The sequence below is a fragment of the Carcharodon carcharias genome, chromosome 10, assembly GCF_017639515.1.
Source record: "Carcharodon carcharias isolate sCarCar2 chromosome 10, sCarCar2.pri, whole genome shotgun sequence".
Classification (NCBI taxonomy): Eukaryota; Metazoa; Chordata; class Chondrichthyes; order Lamniformes; family Lamnidae; genus Carcharodon; species Carcharodon carcharias.
Genome location: NC_054476.1, coordinates 8878306 through 8901309, shown reverse-complemented (window position 1 = coordinate 8901309; position 23004 = coordinate 8878306). Strand labels below are relative to the sequence as shown.

At 48.3% G+C, this 23004-nt stretch overlaps 1 protein-coding gene across 1 annotated transcript in view; it reads right to left on the bottom strand.

The window, feature by feature from the left end:
* The window catches only part of LOC121282936 (very-long-chain 3-oxoacyl-CoA reductase-B-like), a 180742-nt gene extending 158825 nt beyond the window's left edge, over positions 1-21917 (bottom strand). Inside the window, exon 1 of the mRNA XM_041196760.1 lies at positions 21696-21917. Coding sequence (XP_041052694.1) covers positions 21696-21867 — 172 coding nt within the window. The 5' untranslated portion in view covers positions 21868-21917. The remainder of the gene's footprint in view (positions 1-21695) is intronic.
* Positions 21918-23004: the final 1087 nt, after the last annotated feature.

The window sequence follows — 23004 nt, the reverse complement described above, 5'->3', positions numbered from 1 at the left end:
GATAATGGAGGCATTGGTTGAAATATGCCAGAACTCACTGGTTTCCAGGAGATTCCCAGCAGATTGGAAAACCACTAATGTGATGCCCCTGTTCAAGGGAGGGAGAAAAAAAGCAGGGAACTAGCGGCCTAACATCTGTCACTGGGAAAATGCTAGAGTCCATTATTAATAAAGAAATAGCAGGACATTTAGAAAAGCTTAACACAATCAAACAGAGTCAACATGGTTTTGTGAAAGGGAAATCATGTTTGACAAACTTGGAGTTCTTTGAGGATATAAGAAGCAGGGTTGATAAAGGAAAACTGGTAGATGTAGTGCACTTGGATTTCCAGGAGGTATTCGATAAGGTGCCACATAAAAAGTTATTGCACAAGATAGGAACTCACAGTATTGGGGGTAATGTATTTGCATGGACTGAGGATTGGTTAACACACAGAAGACAGAGATAGATAGGTTCTTGATTGGTAAGGGGATCAAAGGTTACAGGGAGAAGGCGGGAGAATGGGGTTGAGAAACTTATCAGCCATGATTGAAAGGTGGAGCAGACTCGATGGGCCGAATGGCCTAATTTCTGCTCCTATGTCTTATGGTCTTATAGTTGGGATTAATGGGTCTTTTTCAAGTTGGAAAGACATAATTAGTGGAGTGCCACAAGGATCAGTCCTAGGGCCTCAATTATTTCCTATCTATATTAATGACTTGGAGGAGGGGGCAGAGTGTAACATATCCCAATTGGCTGATGATACAAAAATAGGTGGGAGGGCATGTTGTGATGAGGACACAAGGAATCTGCAAGGGATACAGGTAGGTTTAGTAAGTGGGCGAAAACTTGGCAGATGGAATATAATGTAGGAAAGTGTGAGATCGTGCACTTTGGTAGGAAGAATCAATAGGCAGACTATTACTTAAATGGAGAGTGCGCAGCACAGAGGGATCTGGGTGTTCTTACGTATGAAACACAAAATTAGCACGCAGGTACAGCAAGTAATTAAGAAAGCAACTGGAATTTTGGCCTGTATTGCTAGGGGGTTGGAGTTTAAAAATAGGGAAGTCTTGGTACAACTGTACAGGGTGTTGGTGAGGCCGTACCCAGAGTACTGTATACAGTTTTGGTCCCCGTATTTAAGAAAGGATATACTGGCATCAGAGACAGTTCACGAGAGATTTACAAGGCTGATTCCTGAGATGAAGGGGTTGACTTATCAACAACGACTAAACAGGTTCAAGCTTTATTCATTAGAGTTTAGAAGAATGAGGGGCGATCATATTGAAACGCACAAGATTCTGAGGGGGCTTGGCAGGGTAGATGTTGAGAAGATGTTTCCACTAGTGGGGAAATCTCGAACTAGGGGACATGCTTACAGAATAAGGGGACACTCAGTTAAAACTGAGTTGCGAAGGAATTTCTTCCCTCAGAGGGTAGTGAATGTCTGGAATTCTCTACCCCAAAGAATTGTGGAGGCTAGATCAATGAAAGTATTTAAAGAGGAGGTAGATAGGTTTTTGAAATATCAAGGAGTTGAGGACTATGAAGAGCTGGCACGAAAGAAGAGTTGAGGCCTGGGGCAGACCAGTCATGATCTTCTTGAATAGCGGGGTAAGCTTGAGGGGCCGAATGAGAAACGACAGAATGCTGCAGTATATAAGATTTGGGTGTCCGTAAGACATAGGAGCAGAAATTAGGCCATTCAGCCCATCGAGTCTGCTCCGCCATTCAATCATGGCTGATAAGTTTCTCAATCCCATTCTCCCGTAACCTTTGATCCCCTTACCAATCAAGAACCTATCTATCTCGGTCTTAAATACATTCAATGACCTGGTCTCCACAGTCTTTCTTGTCCTTGTACACGAGAAACAAAAAGCTAGCATGCAGTACAGTAAGTGATAAGGAAATCAAATGGAATATTGGCCTTTATTGCAAGAGGAACAGAGTATATATAAAATAGTGAGATCATACCTGGAGTACTGCTTATAGTTTTGATCTCCTTACTTAAGGAGGGATACACTTGCATTGGAGGCAGTTCAGGTCAATTCATGAGATGAAGCATTGTCTTATGAAAGTTGAGTAGGTTGGGCCTATTCTCATTTGAGTTTAGAAGAATGAGAGGTGACCTTAGTGAAACATACAAGATCCTGAGGGAGCTTGACATGGTAAATGCCGGGAAAATAGGGAACATGTCCCTCATAGGGGGATCTAGAACTAGGGAACATAGTCTTATGTTAAGGCGCTGTCCCTTTAGGACAAATGAGGATTTTTTTTATTTCAAAGGACCACAAATCTCTGGAATTCTCTACCCCAGGGAGCAGTGAAGGCTGAGTCATTGAATATATTCAAATCTGAGAGAGACAGATTCTTGAACGGTATTCAGGGGTTATGGGGAACAGGTAAGAAAGTGGAATTCAGGCCAAGATCAGATTAGCCATGATCTTGTTGAATGGCAGTACAGGCTCAAGGAGCAAAATGGACTCCTCCTGCTCTTAATTCTTATGTTAATTACTGCCAAGCAAACTCTCTAACAATGGAGACTCATACCTTCAGTTAATTATTGCGGATTTTTAAAAAAATTAAAACATATTCTTTGTTTCTCATCTCTCCCTCTATCCCATCTTTCCTTCCTGTTTATTTCACTTTTTGTATGTGATTTGCCATTGAATTAAATGTTCAAACTCATACTTCCTAGTTCAGATTGTGCAATGGATTCTTCAATTTGATTGGTTAAGGAGACAAAACAGTCTGGATCCTGCAATCAACAGCAATGCAGAGACATTAAATGTTGACTGCATTTAAAACCGACAAAGCTAATGGTGGCATGGCACAACCCTGATGAAGCCACGGCCCCTCTGATGTGAGGAGCCCAAGACACACCCCTGGAGATTTGACCTCAACTCCATTACAGGCAAGTGGTTTTTAATGATGTCCATTTTTTATTTGATCACATTTTTAATCTCATTTCTCTCCCAGCACCATTACCCACACCCTCTGACCCTGGCTCTGCTCCCAGCAGGATCAGCAGTGTCAGCTCCCACAGAGCCCATACAGGTGCACCACAACTTCCCGATTCAAGCATGAGTGGGCCCCCAAGATGTTGCAATGCTATCGCAGTCGCCAATCGTAGTGAACTTCTCAGCGTTCGCCACTTTTGGGACTGCAAGATTCAGCCATTTTTTCTTGTTCTGCTCACACTGGTCTCAGGTCTCCCGTAAAGAGCACCGTGTCCTTTTGAATTCCAACCACCTCAAGTTCCAGTACAGAAGTCCATAGAATGCCTCTGGGCAAAGTCCTGGCAGCCACTGCCTGCAGAATCTAGACCAGTGTGTTTTTAATGCATCAGCACAACTCAAGGAGTTTGGTTTTAGGATTCTGTCAAGAACTCTTGGTTCTGTATATGCCCAACCAAGTCTTGGACATGGCTAAGGGAAGGTTCTAAAACCTGTTCCATTTTGAACATGACAAAAAGTTTGTCCTGGTTGACAATCCATTTCATACTGTTAGCCTTTAAACTCTTAGTTGCTCACACAATTGAAACTTAACAATATAACAAAGGCAAAATGTTGCAGATGCTGGAAATCTGAAATAAAAGCAGAAAATGCTGGAAAAGCTCATCAGGTCTGGCAGCATCAGTAAGAGAGAAACACAGTTAACACTTTAAGTCCGTATGACTTTTCTTCAGAATTGAACAGGTGAAATATGATGGATTTTATACTGTAGAACAGCAGGTGGAGTAAGTAAAGCAAAGTAGGTGGTCAGGGATAGGTGGGAGTTCAGGAGAGGTTTGACAAAGATGGCATGGATACAAGACAAAGGGAGTGCTAATGACAGTGTAGCATAAAATCCATCACATTTCTGCCTCTGTTCAGCTTTGAAGAGTCATGTGGACTTGAAACTTTAACTGTCTCTCTCTCCACAGATACTGCCAGACCTGAGTTTTTCCAGCATTTTGTGTTTTTATTATTAGAACTCAACACTTTTACTCCTTCAAAGCCACAAGCCGATTCCACATTATCTTCCTCCTCACCATGTCTCATTCTGTTAAGATCAAAACTCAACACTTATTCTAACTGACTTAATAGTAGAAATGTGCACCTACTTCAGCCTTTACACCCCAAGTCTGTTCCAGACTTGGCAAAACTTAATTATAACACTTGGCATAATCTAATCACTATATCCTCATTTAGCTCATCTTTTAGACATGTTAAAATTATGTGTACCAAGAATTAAGTTAAGCGTAGCACAAGCGCTTATGTGAGTTTTACAATCTCTCATCTAGGGTGCAAACACTGCATTATAATAGCTACTGAAAACTTAACCAGTTTGCAAAAACTATATTTTCTACTGTTGAACTGTAGATCAGAAATGATGGCAGATATACATGTTGGAAACCAAGCTGTAAGGGAAAAGCCCAATTGCTGGACACAACAGCACATTTGGTTACCCTTTCAGCCCTATTTAAAAATAACACATCAGCAGTTAAACACATGCTTCGTTTCCTAAACTTGCTTAGATAATAGCCTCTTATTGACACAGACTATAAACAAGTCTCAAGCTGCAGCCGATAGCAAATCGGCAGCCCAATTTTCATCACATGCAATGCAAAACATTTTACTGATTCTCTATTATTTATTTTGCCTTCTGCCCAAGATGAATTTATGACCCACATTTTTTAAAAAAAGTTGACATCAATTCCTGCCTTTATAAAATTTTCAAAGCCACCTCCTTTTGTTGCAAAGCATTGCTATTGCATCACAACATGCTGTTATACAGTAACGCGAGCAAACATATGGCTAGAGACATCAAGAACTCCTGGGGTAGGAATAATCCATACCAACACTGCAGACTAAAGTGGAACAGAGTTCAAAATCAGAACTAATTTTGACAAAGTCTGTGGAAGAGGGTTAAATAAATAAGTAAGGACAGGGGTAGGGCAGGGTGAAGAAAGAATAGAATAAATAGATGGATAAGAAAATTAGCTTCAGGTCTATAGTAATGAGGTAGAAAAGTTGAAAGAGGTTAAACATGCCAACTAGTAAAATTAAAAATCAGGACGCAGGAAGATTAAAGATCAAAACTAAAATGTACATACAATGTACAGTGCTTTAAAAAAAACAATTAGGAAATTGGGCCATTGGTTAAAATACAAAACACTATGATAGCACCAGGACCTGAAAGTGGGTCCTGCCAAATCAAGATTGGGAATTAATATACTTGAGTGTAAAACTTTCAGAAAGGCAGAGGGCTAGTGACATTAACTAGGGACACCATCAGAACAAGTGGAAAGATTTCAAATCATGAGATAGTTCAAAAAGAATGCCTTCAAACAAGTTAAGGAATAGCATGCACTGGGATACATCATTTGACAGGGAGTATACTGACTGCTAAATAATAATAGAAAGAGTGAACAAAGTGTCTAAACATGGACAGGAGGGGAGGGGAAGAGAATGTTAATGGCGCAAAATAAGAGATAACTCATCCTGTGTTAAATATGTTGTGACTCAAAAAAAACTAAGAAGGCACTACTTGACCGGGATATGAATATAAACGTAGGGGCCTGTCCACTAAACAATGGCCATCATGCAGTTAAGTTCACTCACGAATAGAAGTTACTTAGAGAGATGGCACTAAGGTTAAGGTATACAAATCACAAGAACCTGATGGTGTAATACAGAAGGGAGCTCGGGATGAAATACTGGAGGTGCAGAAATTTTCCAAAATTCTGCAGATGGAAAACTGGAGGGGAACAAATGTGATTAATTTTATTTAAAAAAAGAGCAGGGATAAGCCAGGTAATTTATAGATCTGGGGACAGTGCAGTGGTAATGTCTCTGGACTAGTAATCCAAAGACCCAGACTTAAGATCTCTGGATGTAGGTTCACAATCTCTCAGTGCAGAAGAGGCCCTTCGGCCCATCAAGTCTGCACCGACTCGTGAGAAACACCTGACCTACCTACCTGATCCCATTTACCAGCATTTGGCCCATAGCCTTGAATGTTATGACATGCCAAGTGCTCATCCAGGTACTTTTTAAAGGATGTGAAGCAACCCACCTCCACCACCCTCCCAGGCAGTGCATTCCAGACCATCCCCACCCTCTGGGTAAAAATGTTTTTCCTCACATCCCCCCTAAACCTCCTGCCCCCCACATTGAACTTATGCCCCCTTGTGACTGACCTTTCAACTAAGGGGAACAGCTGCTCCCTATCCACCCTGTCCATGCCCCTCAATCTTGTATAGCTTGATCCGGTCGCCCTTCAGTCTTCTCTACTCCAACGAAAACAACCCAAGTCTATCCAACCTCTCTTCATAACTTAAATTGTTCATCCCAGACAACATCCTGGTGAATCTCCTCTGCACCCCCTTCAGTGCAATCACATCCTTCCTATAACGTGGCAACCAAAACTGCACGTAGTACTCCAGCTGTGGCCTCACCAAGATTCTATACAACTCCAACATGACCTCCCTTCTTTTGTAATCTATGCCTCAATTGATAAAGGCAAGTGTCCCATATGCCTTTTTCACCACCCTACTAACATGCCCCTCCGCCTTCAGAGATCTATGGACACACACGCCAAGGTCCCTTTTTTCCTCAGAACTTCCTAGTGTCATGCCATTCATTGAATACTTCCTTGTCAAATTACTCCTGTCAAAGTGTATCACCTCACACTTTTCAGGGATAAATTCCATCCGTCACTTATCTGCCCATTTGACCATCCCGTCTATATCTTCCTGTGGCCCAAGACACTCAACCTCAATGTTAAACACCCGGCCAATCTTTGTGTCATCCACAAACTTACTACTCCTACCTCCCACATAGTCATCTATGTCATTTATATAAATGACAAATAATAGGGGACTCAGCACAGATCCCTGTGGTATGCCACTGGACACTGACTTCCAGTCACTAAAGCATCCTTCTGTCATCACCCTCTGGCTCCTACAACTAAGCCAATTTTGAATCCACCTTATCAAATTACCCTGTATCCCATGTGCATTTGCCTTCTTAAAAGTCTCCCATGTGGGACCTTGTCAAAGCCTTTGCTGAAATCCATATAAACTACATCAACTGCACTACTCTCATCTACACATCTGGTCACCTTGTCAAAAAATTCAATCAGATTTGTTAGGCATGACCTCCCTCTGACAAAGCCATGCTGACTATCCCTGATCAAACCTTGCCTCTCCAAGTGGAGATAGATTCTCTCAAGAATTTTCTCCAATAGTTTCCCTACCACTGACTTGACACTCACTGGCCCGTAATTCCCTGGCTTCTCTCTACAACCCTTCTTAAATAGCAGAACCACATTAGCTGTTCTCCAGTTCTCTGGCACCTCCCCCATGGCCAGAGAGGAAGTAAAAATTTGGGTCAGAGCCCCTGCGATCTCCTCCCTTGCCTTCCTCAGCAGTCTGGGACACAAATCATCTGGACCTGGAGATTTTTCCACTTTTAAGCCTGCCAACACCTCCAATACCCTGTCACTCCCTATATCAAGGTGCTTAAGAACCTCGCAGTCTCTCTCCCAGAGTTCGATACCTTCATCCTCATTCTCTTGGGTGAAGATGGATGTGAAATATTCTTTCAAAACTCTACCGATGTCCTCTGGCTCCACCCATAGATCGCCCCCTTGGTCCCTAATGGGCCCTACTCTTTCCCTGGTTATCCTCTTCCCATTGATATACTTATAGAAAATCTTGGGATTTTTCCTACTTTTACCAGCCAGAGCTTTCTCATATCCCCTCTTTGCTCTCCTAATTGCTTTCTTAAGCACCTGCACTTTCTGTACTCCACTAATGCCTCCGCTGGTTCAAATCCCACCAAAGCAGCTGGCGGAATTTAAATTCAATTAATAAATCTGGAATATCAGTAATGATGACAACTATAATTGATTGTTGTAAAAACCCATCTGGTTCACTAACATCCTTTAGGGAAAGAAATCTACCGTCCTTACCTGCCCTAGCCTGCATGTGACTCCAGACCCACAGCAATATGGTTGACTCTTAATTGCCTTCTGAAATATCCTAGCAAGCCACACAGTTTCAAGGGAAATTAGGGATGGGCAATAAACGCTGGCCTTGCCAGTGACACCCACAACTCACTAAAAAAAAATTAAGTCTTGATTTAGTAATAAAACAGATTTCAAAAGCAGAGAAATTATGTAAAACTTAAGTAGAACCTTGGTTAGATGACATTTGAAAGTACTGCTCAGTTCTGGTCTCCATTTCATAATATGGATATAGAAATATTGGTAAGCAAAAGAGCAGAGCTTGCATTCACATAGCACCTTACGGTGTCTCAGGATGCCCCAGAGCGCTTTACAGCTAATGAGGTACTCTTGGAGTGTCATCACTGTTCTAATTAATATGAAAGATATTTCCACTCGTTTGGAAGTCCAAAACAAGAGGCCATAAATACAAGTCTAATAAATTAAAAAAGGAATTCCAGAGAAGCTTCTGTACACTTTTTAGAACGTAGAAATCAATGTTAGAATGTTGCTACCACATAGGAACAGGAGTAAGCAATTCAGCCCATCGAGTCTGCTCCACCATTCAATTACATCACAGCTGATCATCTACCTCAATGCCACTTTCCCACAACATCCCCATATCCCTTGATGACATTAGTCTCCAGAAATCTATCAGTTTCTGCCTTGAACATTCTCAACGATTGAGCTTCCACAGCCCTCTAGAGTACAGAATTCTCAAGATTCACCACCGTCTGAATGAAGAAATCCCTTCTCATCTCAGTCTTAAATGACTTAACCCTTATCTTGAGATTATGTCCCTTGGTTTTAGTCTCACCAGCCAGGGGAAAGATCTTAACTACCTCCACCCATCCTGTCACACCCTGTAAGAATTCTGTAAGTTTCAATGAGGTCACCCCTCATTCTTTGAAACTCCAGGGAACACAAACCCAGTCTTCCCCAATTGCTCCTCATAAGACAATCCCACCATCCCAGTAATTAATCTGCTGAACTTCTGTTACATTCCCTCTATGGCAAGTTTATCCATCCTCAGATAAGGCAACCAAAATTGTACACAATACTCCAGGTGGGGTCTCACCAAGGTTCCAAACAGCAGCAAGACATGTTTATTCCTGGACTCAAATCCTCCTGTCATGAAGACCAACATACCATTTGCCTTCCTAATTGCTTGTTGAACCTGCATGCTAACTTTTAGTGACTCATGAACAACTCAGGTCCCTTTGGACACCAACACTTCCCAACCTTTCACCATTTAAGAAATATTCTGCCTTTCTGGTTTTCATACCAAAGTGAATAACTTCGCACTTATTCACATTATATTCTATCTGCCACATTCTAGCCCATTCACTTAGCCTATCCAAGTCCTCTTGAATCCTCCCTGCATCCTTCTCACAACTTACATTCCCACCCAGTTTGGCGTCATCAGCAAATTTTGAAATATTACAATTAGTCCCCACATCCAAATCATTTATATAGATTGTGAACAGCTGTGGACCTAGCACTGATCCTTGTGGTACCCCACTAGTAACAGCCTACCATCCTGAGAATGATCCGTTTATTCCTGCTCTCTGCTTTCTGTCCATTTACCAATTCTCAATCCATACTAGTATATTTCCCCAATCCCATGGGCTCTAATTTTATTTACTAACCTCCTGTATGGGACCTTATCAAAAGCCTTCTGAAAATCCAAATACACCACATCCACTGGTTCTCTTTTATCTATGCTGCAAGTAATATCTTCAAAAAACCATGACAAGTTTGTCAAACATGATTTCCCTTTCATAAATCCATGTTGACTCTGCCCAATTTTATCATTCTTTTCTAAATGTCATTATCACACCCTTTATAATAAATTCGAACATTTTCTCCACTACTGGCGTCAAACTAACAAGTTTGTCGTTCCGTATTCTCCCTCCTTTCTTAAACAGTAGGGTCACATTTGCTACTTTACAGTCTGCAGGAACCTTTCCAGAATCTATAGAATTCTGAAAGATAACCACCAATGCATCCATTATCTCTCTAGCCACCTCCTTCAACACTCTAAGATAAAATTCATCTGGTCCAGGGGATTTATCAACCATCAATCCAGTTAATTTTTCAAGTACTACCTCTTTACTAATACTAATTTCTTTTAGTTCCTCAGTTTCACAAGTCCCTTGGTTGCCTTGCATTTCTGGGAGATATTCTGTATCCTCTTCCATGAAGGGAGGCGCAAAGTAACTGTTTAGTTTCTCCACCATTTCCCTGTTCTCCGCCCACAATCAGTCCACATTTGTCCTGGCTAATCTTTTCATTTTCACATACCTAAAGAAGCTCTAACAATCTGCCTTTATGTTTCTCACAAGCCTGCATTCATATTCTCTTTTCCCTTTCCGATTCAGTTTCTCGGTCCTCCTTCGCTGGGTTCTAAATTGCTCCCAATCCTCAGGGTTACTTTATCTGGCAGCCTTATAAATGACTTCCTTTGATCTAATGCAATCTTTAACTTCTTCTATCAACCACAGTTGATTTACCTTACCCTTTGGGTGCTTGTGCCTTAAAGGAATGCATAGCTGTTGTAGGCCATGTAGTACTTCTTTAGATTGCCTGTCTACCCTCAAATCTTTTACTGTATTTTCCCAATCCACCATCACCAACTTGCCCCTCTTACCTTCACAATTTCCTTTCTTCAGATTTAAGACTCTAGTTTCAGATTGAACTATATCACATTCAAACGTAATGCAAAATTCTATCATAGTATGGTCACTATTTCCCAAAGACTCCTTCACAGCAAGGTTATTAATTAGCCCTTTCATTACTTAAGACTAAATCTAAATTAACCCGATCCCTACTTGGCTCCTTAACATACTGCTCGAGAAACCCATCCGGTACATGCTCTAGAACTACCTCCTCCATAGCATTAGTGATTTGATTAACATAAAAGCAAAAAATGCTGGAAAAACTCAGGTCTGACAGCACCTGTGGAGAGAAAGACAGAGTTAACGTTTTGAGTCCGTGTGACTCTTCTTCAGTGATTTGATTATTCCAGTCTGTATGTAAATTGGAGTAGTTGAGACTGCTTAGAAAGATTGCATTAAAGGGGAAGTTAGAGAAGTACATGAGAGAGAAATGAAAAGGATATGTTGATAGGGTGAGATGAAGTAAGGCAGGAGAAGACTCATGTGAAACAAACACCAGCATAGACTCATTGGACCTCAGTGTTGTAAATACTATGAAACATAAATACAAACTATAATGTGCACAGCAACTAATGAGCACCTTGAGAAACAATCATAGCCAGTAAGCATGGGTAAAAAAGAGGAAAGAAAAATAAAAATTAACGTGATTAATATGGATTTTCAAAAAAGTACCCAATGAGACTTATGATAAAAATAATAGCTCACAGAATTAAAGAGAATATGGCCACATTGATGCAGAGAAGGTTGCAAAACAAAAAGCAAATATAGGTGAAAGGAAGTTTCTCAGATTGAAAGATGCGGCAAGTGTTGTTACATAAAGCCCTGTGTCGTGCCACACAAATTACCCATCTTAGGAATTGGGCGAACAAGATTAAAATCTATTGATCAACCTAAATACGGGGCAAATAAAGATATGAATGGACTCGCAGGATAGATAGGTAGAAGTGCAGGTTAATGTAGAAAAAGTGGTGAGAAATTTTGGGCATAAAATGTTAAAGTAAATATTGCTTGAATGATAAGATGAAATGAAAGAAACTTGGTGCACGCAGGTGGTTAAAGCCGGCAGAAGTAAGTTAACACCAAAAAAGTCAAACAGAACCCTTGAATTTATAACTGGAGGCACAGAATACAAAAAAAACAATATTTAGCATATGCAAAACATGGAACTCATTAACAGCATTATGGGAGCTTCTCAACCACACAAACAGCTGCACTGCAAGGTAGCTCACCACCACCTTCACAAGTGTTCTGATGAAAGGTCAGCAATTTGAAATGTTAACTCTCTCTCTCTCTCTCTCTACAGATGCTGCCAGACCAGCTAAGTTTTTCCAGCATTTTCTATTTTTATTTCAGATTTCCAGCGGTATTTTGTTTCTGGTTTTTTCAAGGGCACTAGGAATAGATAATAAATAACAGCCCTGCCAGCAACACCCACATCCCAGGATCAAATACATCAAGTCCTTACACATTTTGTACAAGTTCACAGTTATTACTGGAGATAAGAGATTGCAGTTTTCCAAAAAAAGAATCAGAGCTTTTCCAACAGAGCTAAAAATTAAGAGATGTACTAATAGTGGTTTGAGGCTAAGTGTTAAGGTAAATCAAGGTAAATTGTTTCCACTCATATGCAAAAGCAGTGACAAGAGAAAAAAGAATGAAGATAACAAAAAGGGAAGAGTACAAAAACGTCTTCAGATTAGAATTTTGAATTTTCTGTTATGAACTGTTGTTGAAATAGATCCCATAATGCATTTAAAAAGAGTTAGAAGTTGCTTGGAAGGAGCAGTATAAGTACACAGCATTAGTAGAAGCAGTCCATGTCAAAATGCAGCAAGACCTGTACCATATCCAGGCTTGGGCTTACAAGTGGCAAATAACATTCATGCCACACAAGTGTCAGGCAATGCCCATCTCCAACAAGAGAGAATCTAACCATTGCCCATTGATGTTCAGTGGCAATACCTTCGCTGAATCCCCCACTATCAACATCCTGAGAGCTACCACTGACCAGAAACTAAACTGGCCTAGCCATATAAATACTGTGGCTACAAGAGGTCACAGGCTAGGAATCCTGCAATGAGTAACTCACCTCCTGACTCCCCAAAGCCTGTCCACCATCCACAAGGCACAAGTCAGGAGTGTGATAGAATACCCTCCACTTGTCTGGATGAGTGCAGCTCCCACAACACTCAAGAAGCTTGACACCATCCAGGACAAAGCAGTCTGCATGACTGGCACCACATCCACAAACAGTCACTCCCTCCACCACCGACGCACACACACACGCACCTTACCAGAGCCAGCAGGCAAAGGCTCAGGTAGTAATGAGTGTTTTTGATGCCCAATTTATAGAATCTTAAAGCACGGAAAGCCATTGGCCCTTTATGCCCATGCTAGATCTTTAAAAGAGCTGTCCAATTTAGTCCCACAGCCCCACTTTTTCCCTTTACCCCAGCAAATTAGCACTCAAGTACATGCACAATTGCCCTTTGAAAGTTCCTACGGAATGTTTCCTTCATTCTTTAAGGTAATGCATTCCAAATCTCCAGAAATAAAATTCTCACTAATCTTCTAAAGTTTTTAATTTTTAATCTCTTATTTTAAATCTGTGACCTCTGGTTACTGACCTATGTGCCCGAGGTAGTTTCTCCCTCCCTGCTCTATCAAATCCCTTCAATTTTGAAACCTATCAAAACAGAAAAGGTTGAGGAGCACGTGCAAAACATGGAACTCATTAAGAGCATTATGGGAGCTCCTCAACCACACAAACAGCTGCACTGCAAGGCAGCTCATCTCTCCACATAACTCAAGTCCTTCATTCCTGGTTCTTAAACCTCTCCCGTACCTCCTCCAAGACCCTGACATCCTTCCTAAAAGTGTGCTGTTCAGAACTGTATGCCATACTCCAGCTGAGGCCCACCATTAAGATTTAGCATGACTTCCTTTTTTTGGCATTCAGATGCTCTGATTTACAAAGTCAAGCATCCCACATGCTTCCTTAACCAGTCTAGCAACTCACCCTGGTCCCTTTAAAATTTTTATAAATGTGGACCTCCAGGCTGCTCAGCTTTTGCACCCCCTCAAGATTATACTGTCTCCAGGCTGTCCCATCCATAGTGTTTCACACTTATAGACATTAAATTGGATCCTCCATGTGTCTGTTCATTTCACCAGTTCATCTACATGCTCCTGCTCACTATTTACATCTTTATCAAGTCTTGTATTACGCACAAACTTCAAAATTGTACTCCCTATACCCAAGTCTAGGTATTTGTATACAAGAAAAGCAATAGTCTATTACTTAGGTGAGCCACTATACACTTCAGGCCAGTCAGGAAAAGATCCATTTACCACTATTCTCAGCCTGCAATACCTTAGTCAATGATGTACCTAAATTAGCACCACCCTGATGTAGTGGTATTGTCACTGGGCTGGTAAACCAGAGGTGCAGGGCAATTCCCCAGGGACCTGGGCTCAAATCTCAACACAGCAGGCGGTGGAATTTGAATTCAATAAAAATCTGGAATTAAAAGTCCAATGATGAATATGAAACCATTGCCAATTGTCATAAAAATCCATCGTCCTTTAGGGAAGGAAATCAGCCATCCTTAACCTGTCTGGCCTACATGTGACTCCAGATCCACAGCAATATTGTTGCCTCTGAAATGGTTTAGAGCCAGTTCAAGGGTAATTAGGGAAGGGCAATAAATTCTGGCCTGGCCAACTACGCCCACACCCCACGAATGAATTAAAAAAAACCATGTGCTCTATTTCCTATTATTATGCTGTCTGAAAGTCCATGTATCACAACACTACTGCACGACCCTCTGGTATTTAAAAGAACCCACACAATTTGTCTTTAACAAATCCACGCTGGCTGTTCATTATTAACAAAACAATCCAAGTTGGAGCAAACGGTTTGGGTGATATTTGCGAAAAAATCACCCCAAAATCTAACACCAAGATACTTTGACAGTTTGTCACCTTCACCGGATGTCGGAAACAGTAAAGATACTGTGTCAGTAAAACAAAAACAGAATTACCTGGAAAAACTCAGCAGGTCTGGCAGCATCGGCGGAGAAGAAGTGCTGACGATTCGAGTCCTCATGACCCGTCGACCGAACTTAAAAAAGTTCGGTCGAAGGGTCATGAGGACTCGAAACGACAACTCTTCTCCGCCGATGCTGCCAGACCTGCTGAGTTTTTCCAGGTAATTCTGTTTTTGTTTTGGATGTCCAGCATCCGCAGTTTTTTTGTTTTTATCTCTGTGTCAGTAAAACTCTTCTGAAATCACCAAGGGGAGAAAAGCAACAATAAGTCAAGAGCTTGGAATAAAAAGTGATTGACAGTTAAGCAACGCATTGCTGGGGGAGCTGCAGCTCAGTATGTGGGTCACAAGGGGCGGGGAGGAGGTCGATAAAATGCATAGCTAAGCTATGGCACTCTGAGCAGAGCCTCTCTGTAGACTCTGTGCTGCACTTATACTGACTTCACATTCACTCCTGCCCTGCTGCAATTCATTGTCTGGGCAATCGTTTCTGCAGCTCACCCAGTCACCACTCACCACTTCACAAGGGTACAGTGGCAGGAGTTTGTCAGCCCACTCCCTCTCTCAGCCTAGCCTGACCCACCAGCCCGCAGTCTGATCACCCCTAGACCAATCCAACCATCTGAGCACACCCCAGCCTAGCCTGACAGCCTGCCCCTCAAACCCCTCCCCAGCCTGTCTGCCCCTCACGCGCACTCCCTCTCGCCATGCTCGCCCCCCTCACCCCCCCTCTCCACGCTCGCCCCCCTCACCTGCACCCCCCTCTCACCCCCTCCACCCCCCTCTCCACACTCACCTGCGCCCCCCCTCTCCATCTCCACACTCACCTGCGCCCCCCCTCTCCATCTCCACACTCACCTGCGCCCCCTCCCCCTCTCCACACTCACCTGCGCCCCCTCCCCCTCTCCACACTCACCTGCATCCCCCTCTCCACACTCACCTGCATCCCCCTCTCCACACTCACCTGCATCCCCCTCTCCACACTCACCTGCATCCCCCTCTCCACACTCACCTGCATCCCCCTCTCCACACTCACCTGCATCCCCCTCTCCACACTCACCTGCATCCCCCTCTCCACACTCACCTGCATCCCCCTCTCCACACTCACCTGCATCCCCCTCTCCACACTCACCTGCATCCCCCTCTCCACACTCACCTGCATCCCCCTCTCCACACTCACCTGCATCCCCCTCTCCACACTCACCTGCATCCCCCTCTCCACACTCACCTGCATCCCCCTCTCCACACTCACCTGCATCCCCCTCTCCACACTCACCTGCATCCCCCCCTCCACACTCACCTGCATCCCCCCCTCCACACTCACCTGCATCCCCCCCTCCACACTCACCTGCATCCCCCCCTCCACACTCACCTGCATCCCCCCTCCACACTCACCTGCATCCCCCCCTCCACACTCACCTGCATCCCCCTCGCCACACTCACCTGCATCCCCCTCTCCACACTCACCTGCATCCCCCTCTCCACACTCACCTGCATCCCCCTCTCCACACTCACCTGCATCCCCCTCTCCACACTCACCTGCATCCCCCTCTCCACACTCACCTGCACCCCCCTCTCCACACTCACCTGCACCCCCCTCTCCACACTCACCTGCACCCCCCTCTCCACATCACCTGCACTCCCCTCTCCACACTCACCTGCACTCCCCTCTCCACACTCACCTGCACCCCCCTCTCCACAGTCACCTGCACCACCCTCTCCACACTCACCTGCACCCCCCTCTCCACACTCACCTGCATCCCCCCTCTCCACACTCACCTGCATCCCCCCTCTCCACACTCACCTGCATCCCCCTCTCCACACTCACCTGCATCCCCCCTCTCCACACTCACCTGCATCCCCCCTCTCCACACTCACCCGCACCCCCCTCTCCACACTCACCCGCACCCCCCTCTCCACACTCACCCGCACCCCCCTCTCCACACTCACCCGCACCCCCCTCTCCACACTCACCCGCACCCCCCTCTCCACACTCACCCGCATCCCCCTCTCCACACTCACCCGCATCCCCCTCTCCACACTCACCCGCACCCCCCTCTCCACACTCACCTGCATCCCCCTCTCCACACTCACCTGCACCCCCCCTCTCCACACTCACCTGCATCCCCCTCTCCACACTCACCTGCACCCCCTCTCCACACTCACCTGCACCCCCCTCTCCACACTCACCTGCACCCCCCTCTCCACACTCACCTGCACCCCCCCTCCCCCCCTCTCCACACTCACCTGCACCCCCCCTCCCCCCCTCTCCACACTCACCTGCACCCCCCCTCCCCCCCTCTCCACACTCACCTGCACCCCCTCTCTCTCCCCCCCTCTCCACACTCACCTGCACCCCCTCTCTCTCCCCCCCTCTCCACACTCACCTGCACCCCCTCTCTCTCCCCCCCTCTCCACACTCACCTGCACCCCCCCTCCCCCCCTCTCCACACTCACCTGCACCCCCCCTCCCCCCCTCTCCACACTCACCTGCACCCCCCCTCCCCCCCTCTCCACACTCACCTGCACCCCCTCTCTCTCCCCCCCTCTCCACACTCACCTGCATCCCCCTCTCCACACTCACCTGCACCCCCCCTCTCCACACTCACCTGCATCCCCCTCTCCACACTCACCTGCACCCCCCTCTCCACACTCACCTGCACCCCCCTCTCCACACTCACCTGCACCCCCTCTCCACACTCACCTGCACCCCCCCTCCCCCCCTCTCCACACTCACCTGCACCCCCCCTCCCCCCCTCTCCACACTCACCTGCACCCCCCTCCCCCCCTCTCCACACTCACCTGCACCCCCTCTCCACACTCACCTGCACCCCCCCTCCCCCCCTCTCCACACTCACCTGCACCCCCCCTCCCCCCCCTCTCCACACTCACCTGCACCCCCCCTCCCCCCCCTCTCCACACTCACCTGCACCCCCTCTCTCTCCCCCCCTCTCCACACTCACCTGCACCCCCCCTCCCCCCCTCTCCACACTCACCTGCACCCCCTCTCTCTCCCCCCCTCTCCACACTCACCTGCAGCCCCTCTCTCTCCCCCCCTCTCCACACTCACCTGCACCCCCCTCTCCACACTCACCTGCATCCCCCTCTCCACACTCACCTGCAGCCCCCTCTCCACACTCACCTGCACCCCCCTCTCCACACTCACCTGCATCCCCCTCTCCACACTCACCTGCATCCCCCTCTCCACACTCACCTGCACCCCCCTCTCCACACTCACCTGCACCCCCCTCTCCACACTCACCTGCACCCCCCTCTCCACACTCACCTGCATCCCCCTCTCCACACTCACCTGCACCCCCCTCTCCACACTCACCTGCACCCCCCTCTCCACACTCACCTGCACCCCCCTCTCCACACTCACCTGCACCCCCCCTCCCCCCCTCTCCACACTCACCTGCACCCCCCTCTCCACACTCACCTGCACCCCCCCTCCCCCCCTCTCCACACTCACCTGCACCCCCCTCTCCACACTCACCTGCACCCCCCCTCCCCCCCTCTCCACACTCACCTGCACCCCCCTATCCACACTCACCTGCACCCTCCCTCCCCCCCTCTCCACACTCACCTGCACCCCCCCTCCCCCCCTCTCCACACTCACCTGCACCCCCCCTCCCCCCCTCTCCACACTCACCTGCACCCCCCCTCTCCACACTCACCTGCAGCCCCTCTCTCTCCCCCCCTCTCCACACTCACCTGCACCCCCCCTCCCCCCCTCCACCCCCCTCTCCACACTCACCTGCATCCCCCTCTCCACACTCACCTGCATCCCCCTCTCCACACTCACCTGCACCCCCCTCTCCACACTCACCTGCATCCCCCTCTCCACACTCACCTGCACCCCCCTCTCCACACTCACCTGCACCCCCCTCTCCACACTCACCTGCACCCCCCTCTCCACACTCTCCTGCACCCCCCTCTCCACACTCTCCTGCACCCCCCTCTCCACACTCACCTGCACCCCCCTCTCCACACTCACCTGCACCCCCCTCTCCACACTCACCTGCACCCCCCTCTCCACACTCACCTGCACCCCCCTCTCCACACTCACCTGCACCCCCCTCTCCACACTCACCTGCACCCCCCTCTCCACACTCACCTGCACCCCCCTCTCCACACTCACCTGCACCCCCCTCTCCACACTCACCTGCACCCCCCTCTCCACACTCACCTGCACCCCCCTCTCCACACTCACCTGCACCCCCCTCTCCACACTCACCTGCACCCCCCTCTCCACACTCACCTGCACCCCCCTCTCCACACTCACCTGCACCCCCCTCTCCACACTCACCTGCACCCCCCTCTCCACACTCACCTGCACCCCCCTCTCCACACTCACCTGCATCCCCCTCTCCACACTCACCTGCATCCCCCTCTCCACACTCACCTGCATCCCCCTCTCCACACTCACCTGCATCCCCCTCTCCACACTCACCTGCATCCCCCTCTCCACACTCACCTGCACCCCCCTCTCCACACTCACCTGCATCCCCCTCTCCACACTCACCTGCATCCCCCTCTCCACACTCACCTGCATCCCCCTCTCCACACTCACCTGCATCCCCCTCTCCACACTCACCTGCATCCCCCTCTCCACACTCACCTGCATCCCCCTCTCCACACTCACCTGCATCCCCCTCTCCACACTCACCTGCATCCCCCTCTCCACACTCACCTGCACCCCCCCTCTCCACACTCACCTGCACCCCCCTCTCCACACTCACCTGCACCCCCCTCTCCACACTCACCTGCATCCCCCTCTCCACACTCACCTGCACCCCCCCTCCCCCCCTCTCCACACTCACCTGCATCCCCCTCTCCACACTCACCTGCACCCCCCTCTCCACACTCACCTGCACCCCCCCTCCCCCCCTCTCCACACTCACCTGCACCCCCCTCTCCACACTCACCTGCACCCCCCCTCCCCCCCTCTCCACACTCACCTGCATCCCCCTCTCCACACTCACCTGCATCCCCCTCTCCACACTCACCTGCATCCCCCTCTCCACACTCACCTGCATCCCCCTCTCCACACTCACCTGCATCCCCCTCTCCACACTCACCTGCATCCCCCTCTCCACACTCACCTGCATCCCCCCTCTCCACACTCACCTGCATCCCCCCTCTCCACACTCACCTGCATCCCCCCTCTCCACACTCACCTGCATCCCCCTCTCCACACTCACCTGCATCCCCCTCTCCACACTCACCTGCATCCCCCTCTCCACACTCACCTGCATCCCCCTCTCCACACTCACCTGCATCCCCCTCTCCACACTCACCTGCATCCCCCCCTCCACACTCACCTGCATCCCCCTCTCCACACTCACCTGCATCCCCCTCTCCACACTCACCTGCATCCCCCTCTCCACACTCACCTGCACCCCCCCTCCCCCCCCTCCACACTCACCTGCACCCCCCCTCCCCCCCCTCCACACTCACCTGCACCCCCCTCTCCACACTCACCTGCATCCCCCTCTCCACACTCACCTGCATCCCCCTCTCCACACTCACCTGCATCCCCCTCTCCACACTCACCTGCATCCCCCTCTCCACACTCACCTGCATCCCCCTCTCCACACTCACCTGCATCCCCCTCTCCACACTCACCTGCATCCCCCTCTCCACACTCACCTGCATCCCCCTCTCCACACTCACCTGCACCCCCCTCTCCACACTCACCTGCACCCCCCTCTCCACACTCACCTGCACCCCCCTCTCCACACTCACCTGCATCCCCCTCTCCACACTCACCTGCACCCCCCCTCCCCCCCTCTCCACACTCACCTGCATCCCCCTCTCCACACTCACCTGCACCCCCCTCTCCACACTCACCTGCACCCCCCTCTCCACACTCACCTGCATCCCCCTCTCCACACTCACCTGCATCCCCCTCTCCACACTCACCTGCATCCCCCCTCCACACTCACCTGCACCCCCCCTCCACACTCACCTGCACCCCCCCTCCCCCCCTCCATCCCCCTCTCCACACTCACCTGCATCCCCCTCTCCACACTCACCTGCATCCCCCTCTCCACACTCACCTGCATCCCCCTCTCCACACTCACCTGCATCCCCCTCTCCACACTCACCTGCATCCCCCTCTCCACACTCACCTGCATCCCCCTCTCCACACTCACCTGCATCCCCCTCTCCACACTCACCTGCATCCCCCTCCCCCCCTCTCCACACTCACCTGCACCCCCCTCTCCACACTCACCTGCATCCCCCTCTCCACACTCACCTGCATCCCCCTCTCCACACTCACCTGCATCCCCCTCTCCACACTCACCTGCATCCCCCTCTCCACACTCACCTGCATCCCCCTCTCCACACTCACCTGCATCCCCCTCTCCACACTCACCTGCATCCCCCTCTCCACACTCACCTGCATCCCCCTCTCCACACTCACCTGCATCCCCCTCTCCACACTCACCTGCACCCCCCTCTCCACACTCACCTGCACCCCCCTCTCCACACTCACCTGCATCCCCCTCTCCACACTCACCTGCACCCCCCTCTCCACACTCACCTGCACCCCCCTCTCCACACTCACCTGCACCCCCCTCTCCACACTCACCTGCATCCCCCCCTCCACACTCACCTGCATCCCCCTCTCCACACTCACCTGCATCCCCCCCTCCACACTCACCTGCACCCCCCTCTCCACACTCACCTGCATCCCCCTCTCCACACTCACCTGCATCCCCCTCTCCACACTCACCTGCACCCCCCTCTCCACACTCACCTGCATCCCCCCTCCCCCCCTCTCCACACTCACCTGCACCCCCCTCTCCACACTCACCTGCATCCCCCCTCCCCCCCTCTCCACACTCACCTGCACCCCCCTCTCCACACTCACCTGCACCCCCCTCTCCACACTCACCTGCATCCCCCCTCCCCCCCTCTCCACACTCACCCGCATCCCCCTCTCCACACTCACCTGCATCCCCCCTCCCCCCCTCTCCACACTCACCTGCCCAGCGGCCGAACTCTCCCACCTGGACCCCCGTTCCGAACACGAACACCCGGGCCCCACTCAGCAGCCTCCAGGCCGCCTTCAGCGACAACCAGGTCACCGCGGTCACACCGATCCAGTAGAAGAACTCAGCGGCCGGAAGGGAACCGAGAGAAAGCGACGAAGCCATCGCCTCAAAGAGTGGGTCCTCACAGCAGACCGGAAACACTCCCCACACCGGCCGGCGCGCGTTTGACTGGCTGAGTTAACGCCCGCCCTCCATTGGCTCCGATGCACGTCAATCATTTCGCAGTGTTCCGTCATTTCCGCAGGATCATTGAACGCATCGTCCGTTACCGTTTCATTCTGGGAGTGGTAGTTTCCTTCCGCCTTCTCCCCATGTTCTCGCGCCTTTTAGAAACTACAAATCCCACAGTCCCGTCGTCACAGCGAAACCGCACTCTCCAACTAGCCTCACGTGAGACTTCACTACCTTTAGAAACACGGAAGTGATAGTTTTGATGACAATGTGTGCAACATTTATGAAAAATGTTTAAAAGATACACAAAATATTGAGGCACAAAACCCGGAGTCACGTCAGAAATCATTTATTGCAGTCCCTACTTTTTTCACAATAAATGTCATTTTGTCCAACTCTCTTTGACCCTCGTATTTATGAAAGAACCCTTTAAATACATTGCATTGCAAACAGATTTTGACTCACTATTAATAATGTTATTTCATTTGAAAATATATTTTTGTATTTCTTATGTGCTTTATTGCCTGGAATTTGTGTGTAGGCAATAAACTGGCACTTACATCTAACTTACTACAAAGCATCAACTGTTGTTGCAATATAAATTTTAAATATAATCTTAAGCAACAAACATTATATTGAGTTGACTTTATGGTAACCAAAGAAGAGGAAAAAAAAAGAAATTTGTGTGAAATCTGCTATCTTGTGATTGTAAAATATCTATCCGCATATAATGGTACAAAGGAAACATTAAAATAGTGTCCTAAACCATTAAAAAATATTATTTATAATATACCTTTGATACCTACGTTCTGATATTATTCATTTTATCTTATATGCTAGTATGTTTCAAGATTGTATTACACAGCAGAAAACATATCTCAATTTTTGTGTTTCATCATCCTTGTAATTCAATAGAAACTAAAGTTGTTCATTGGCAATTTTATTTGTTTTAATGTAAATTATATTTCGCTCACCATGTAATACAATCATAGAGCAGCTGCAAACAATACCATGAAACTATAATAGTACAAACCAAGTATTTCCCGTGCTTTCCTACTTCCATTAATG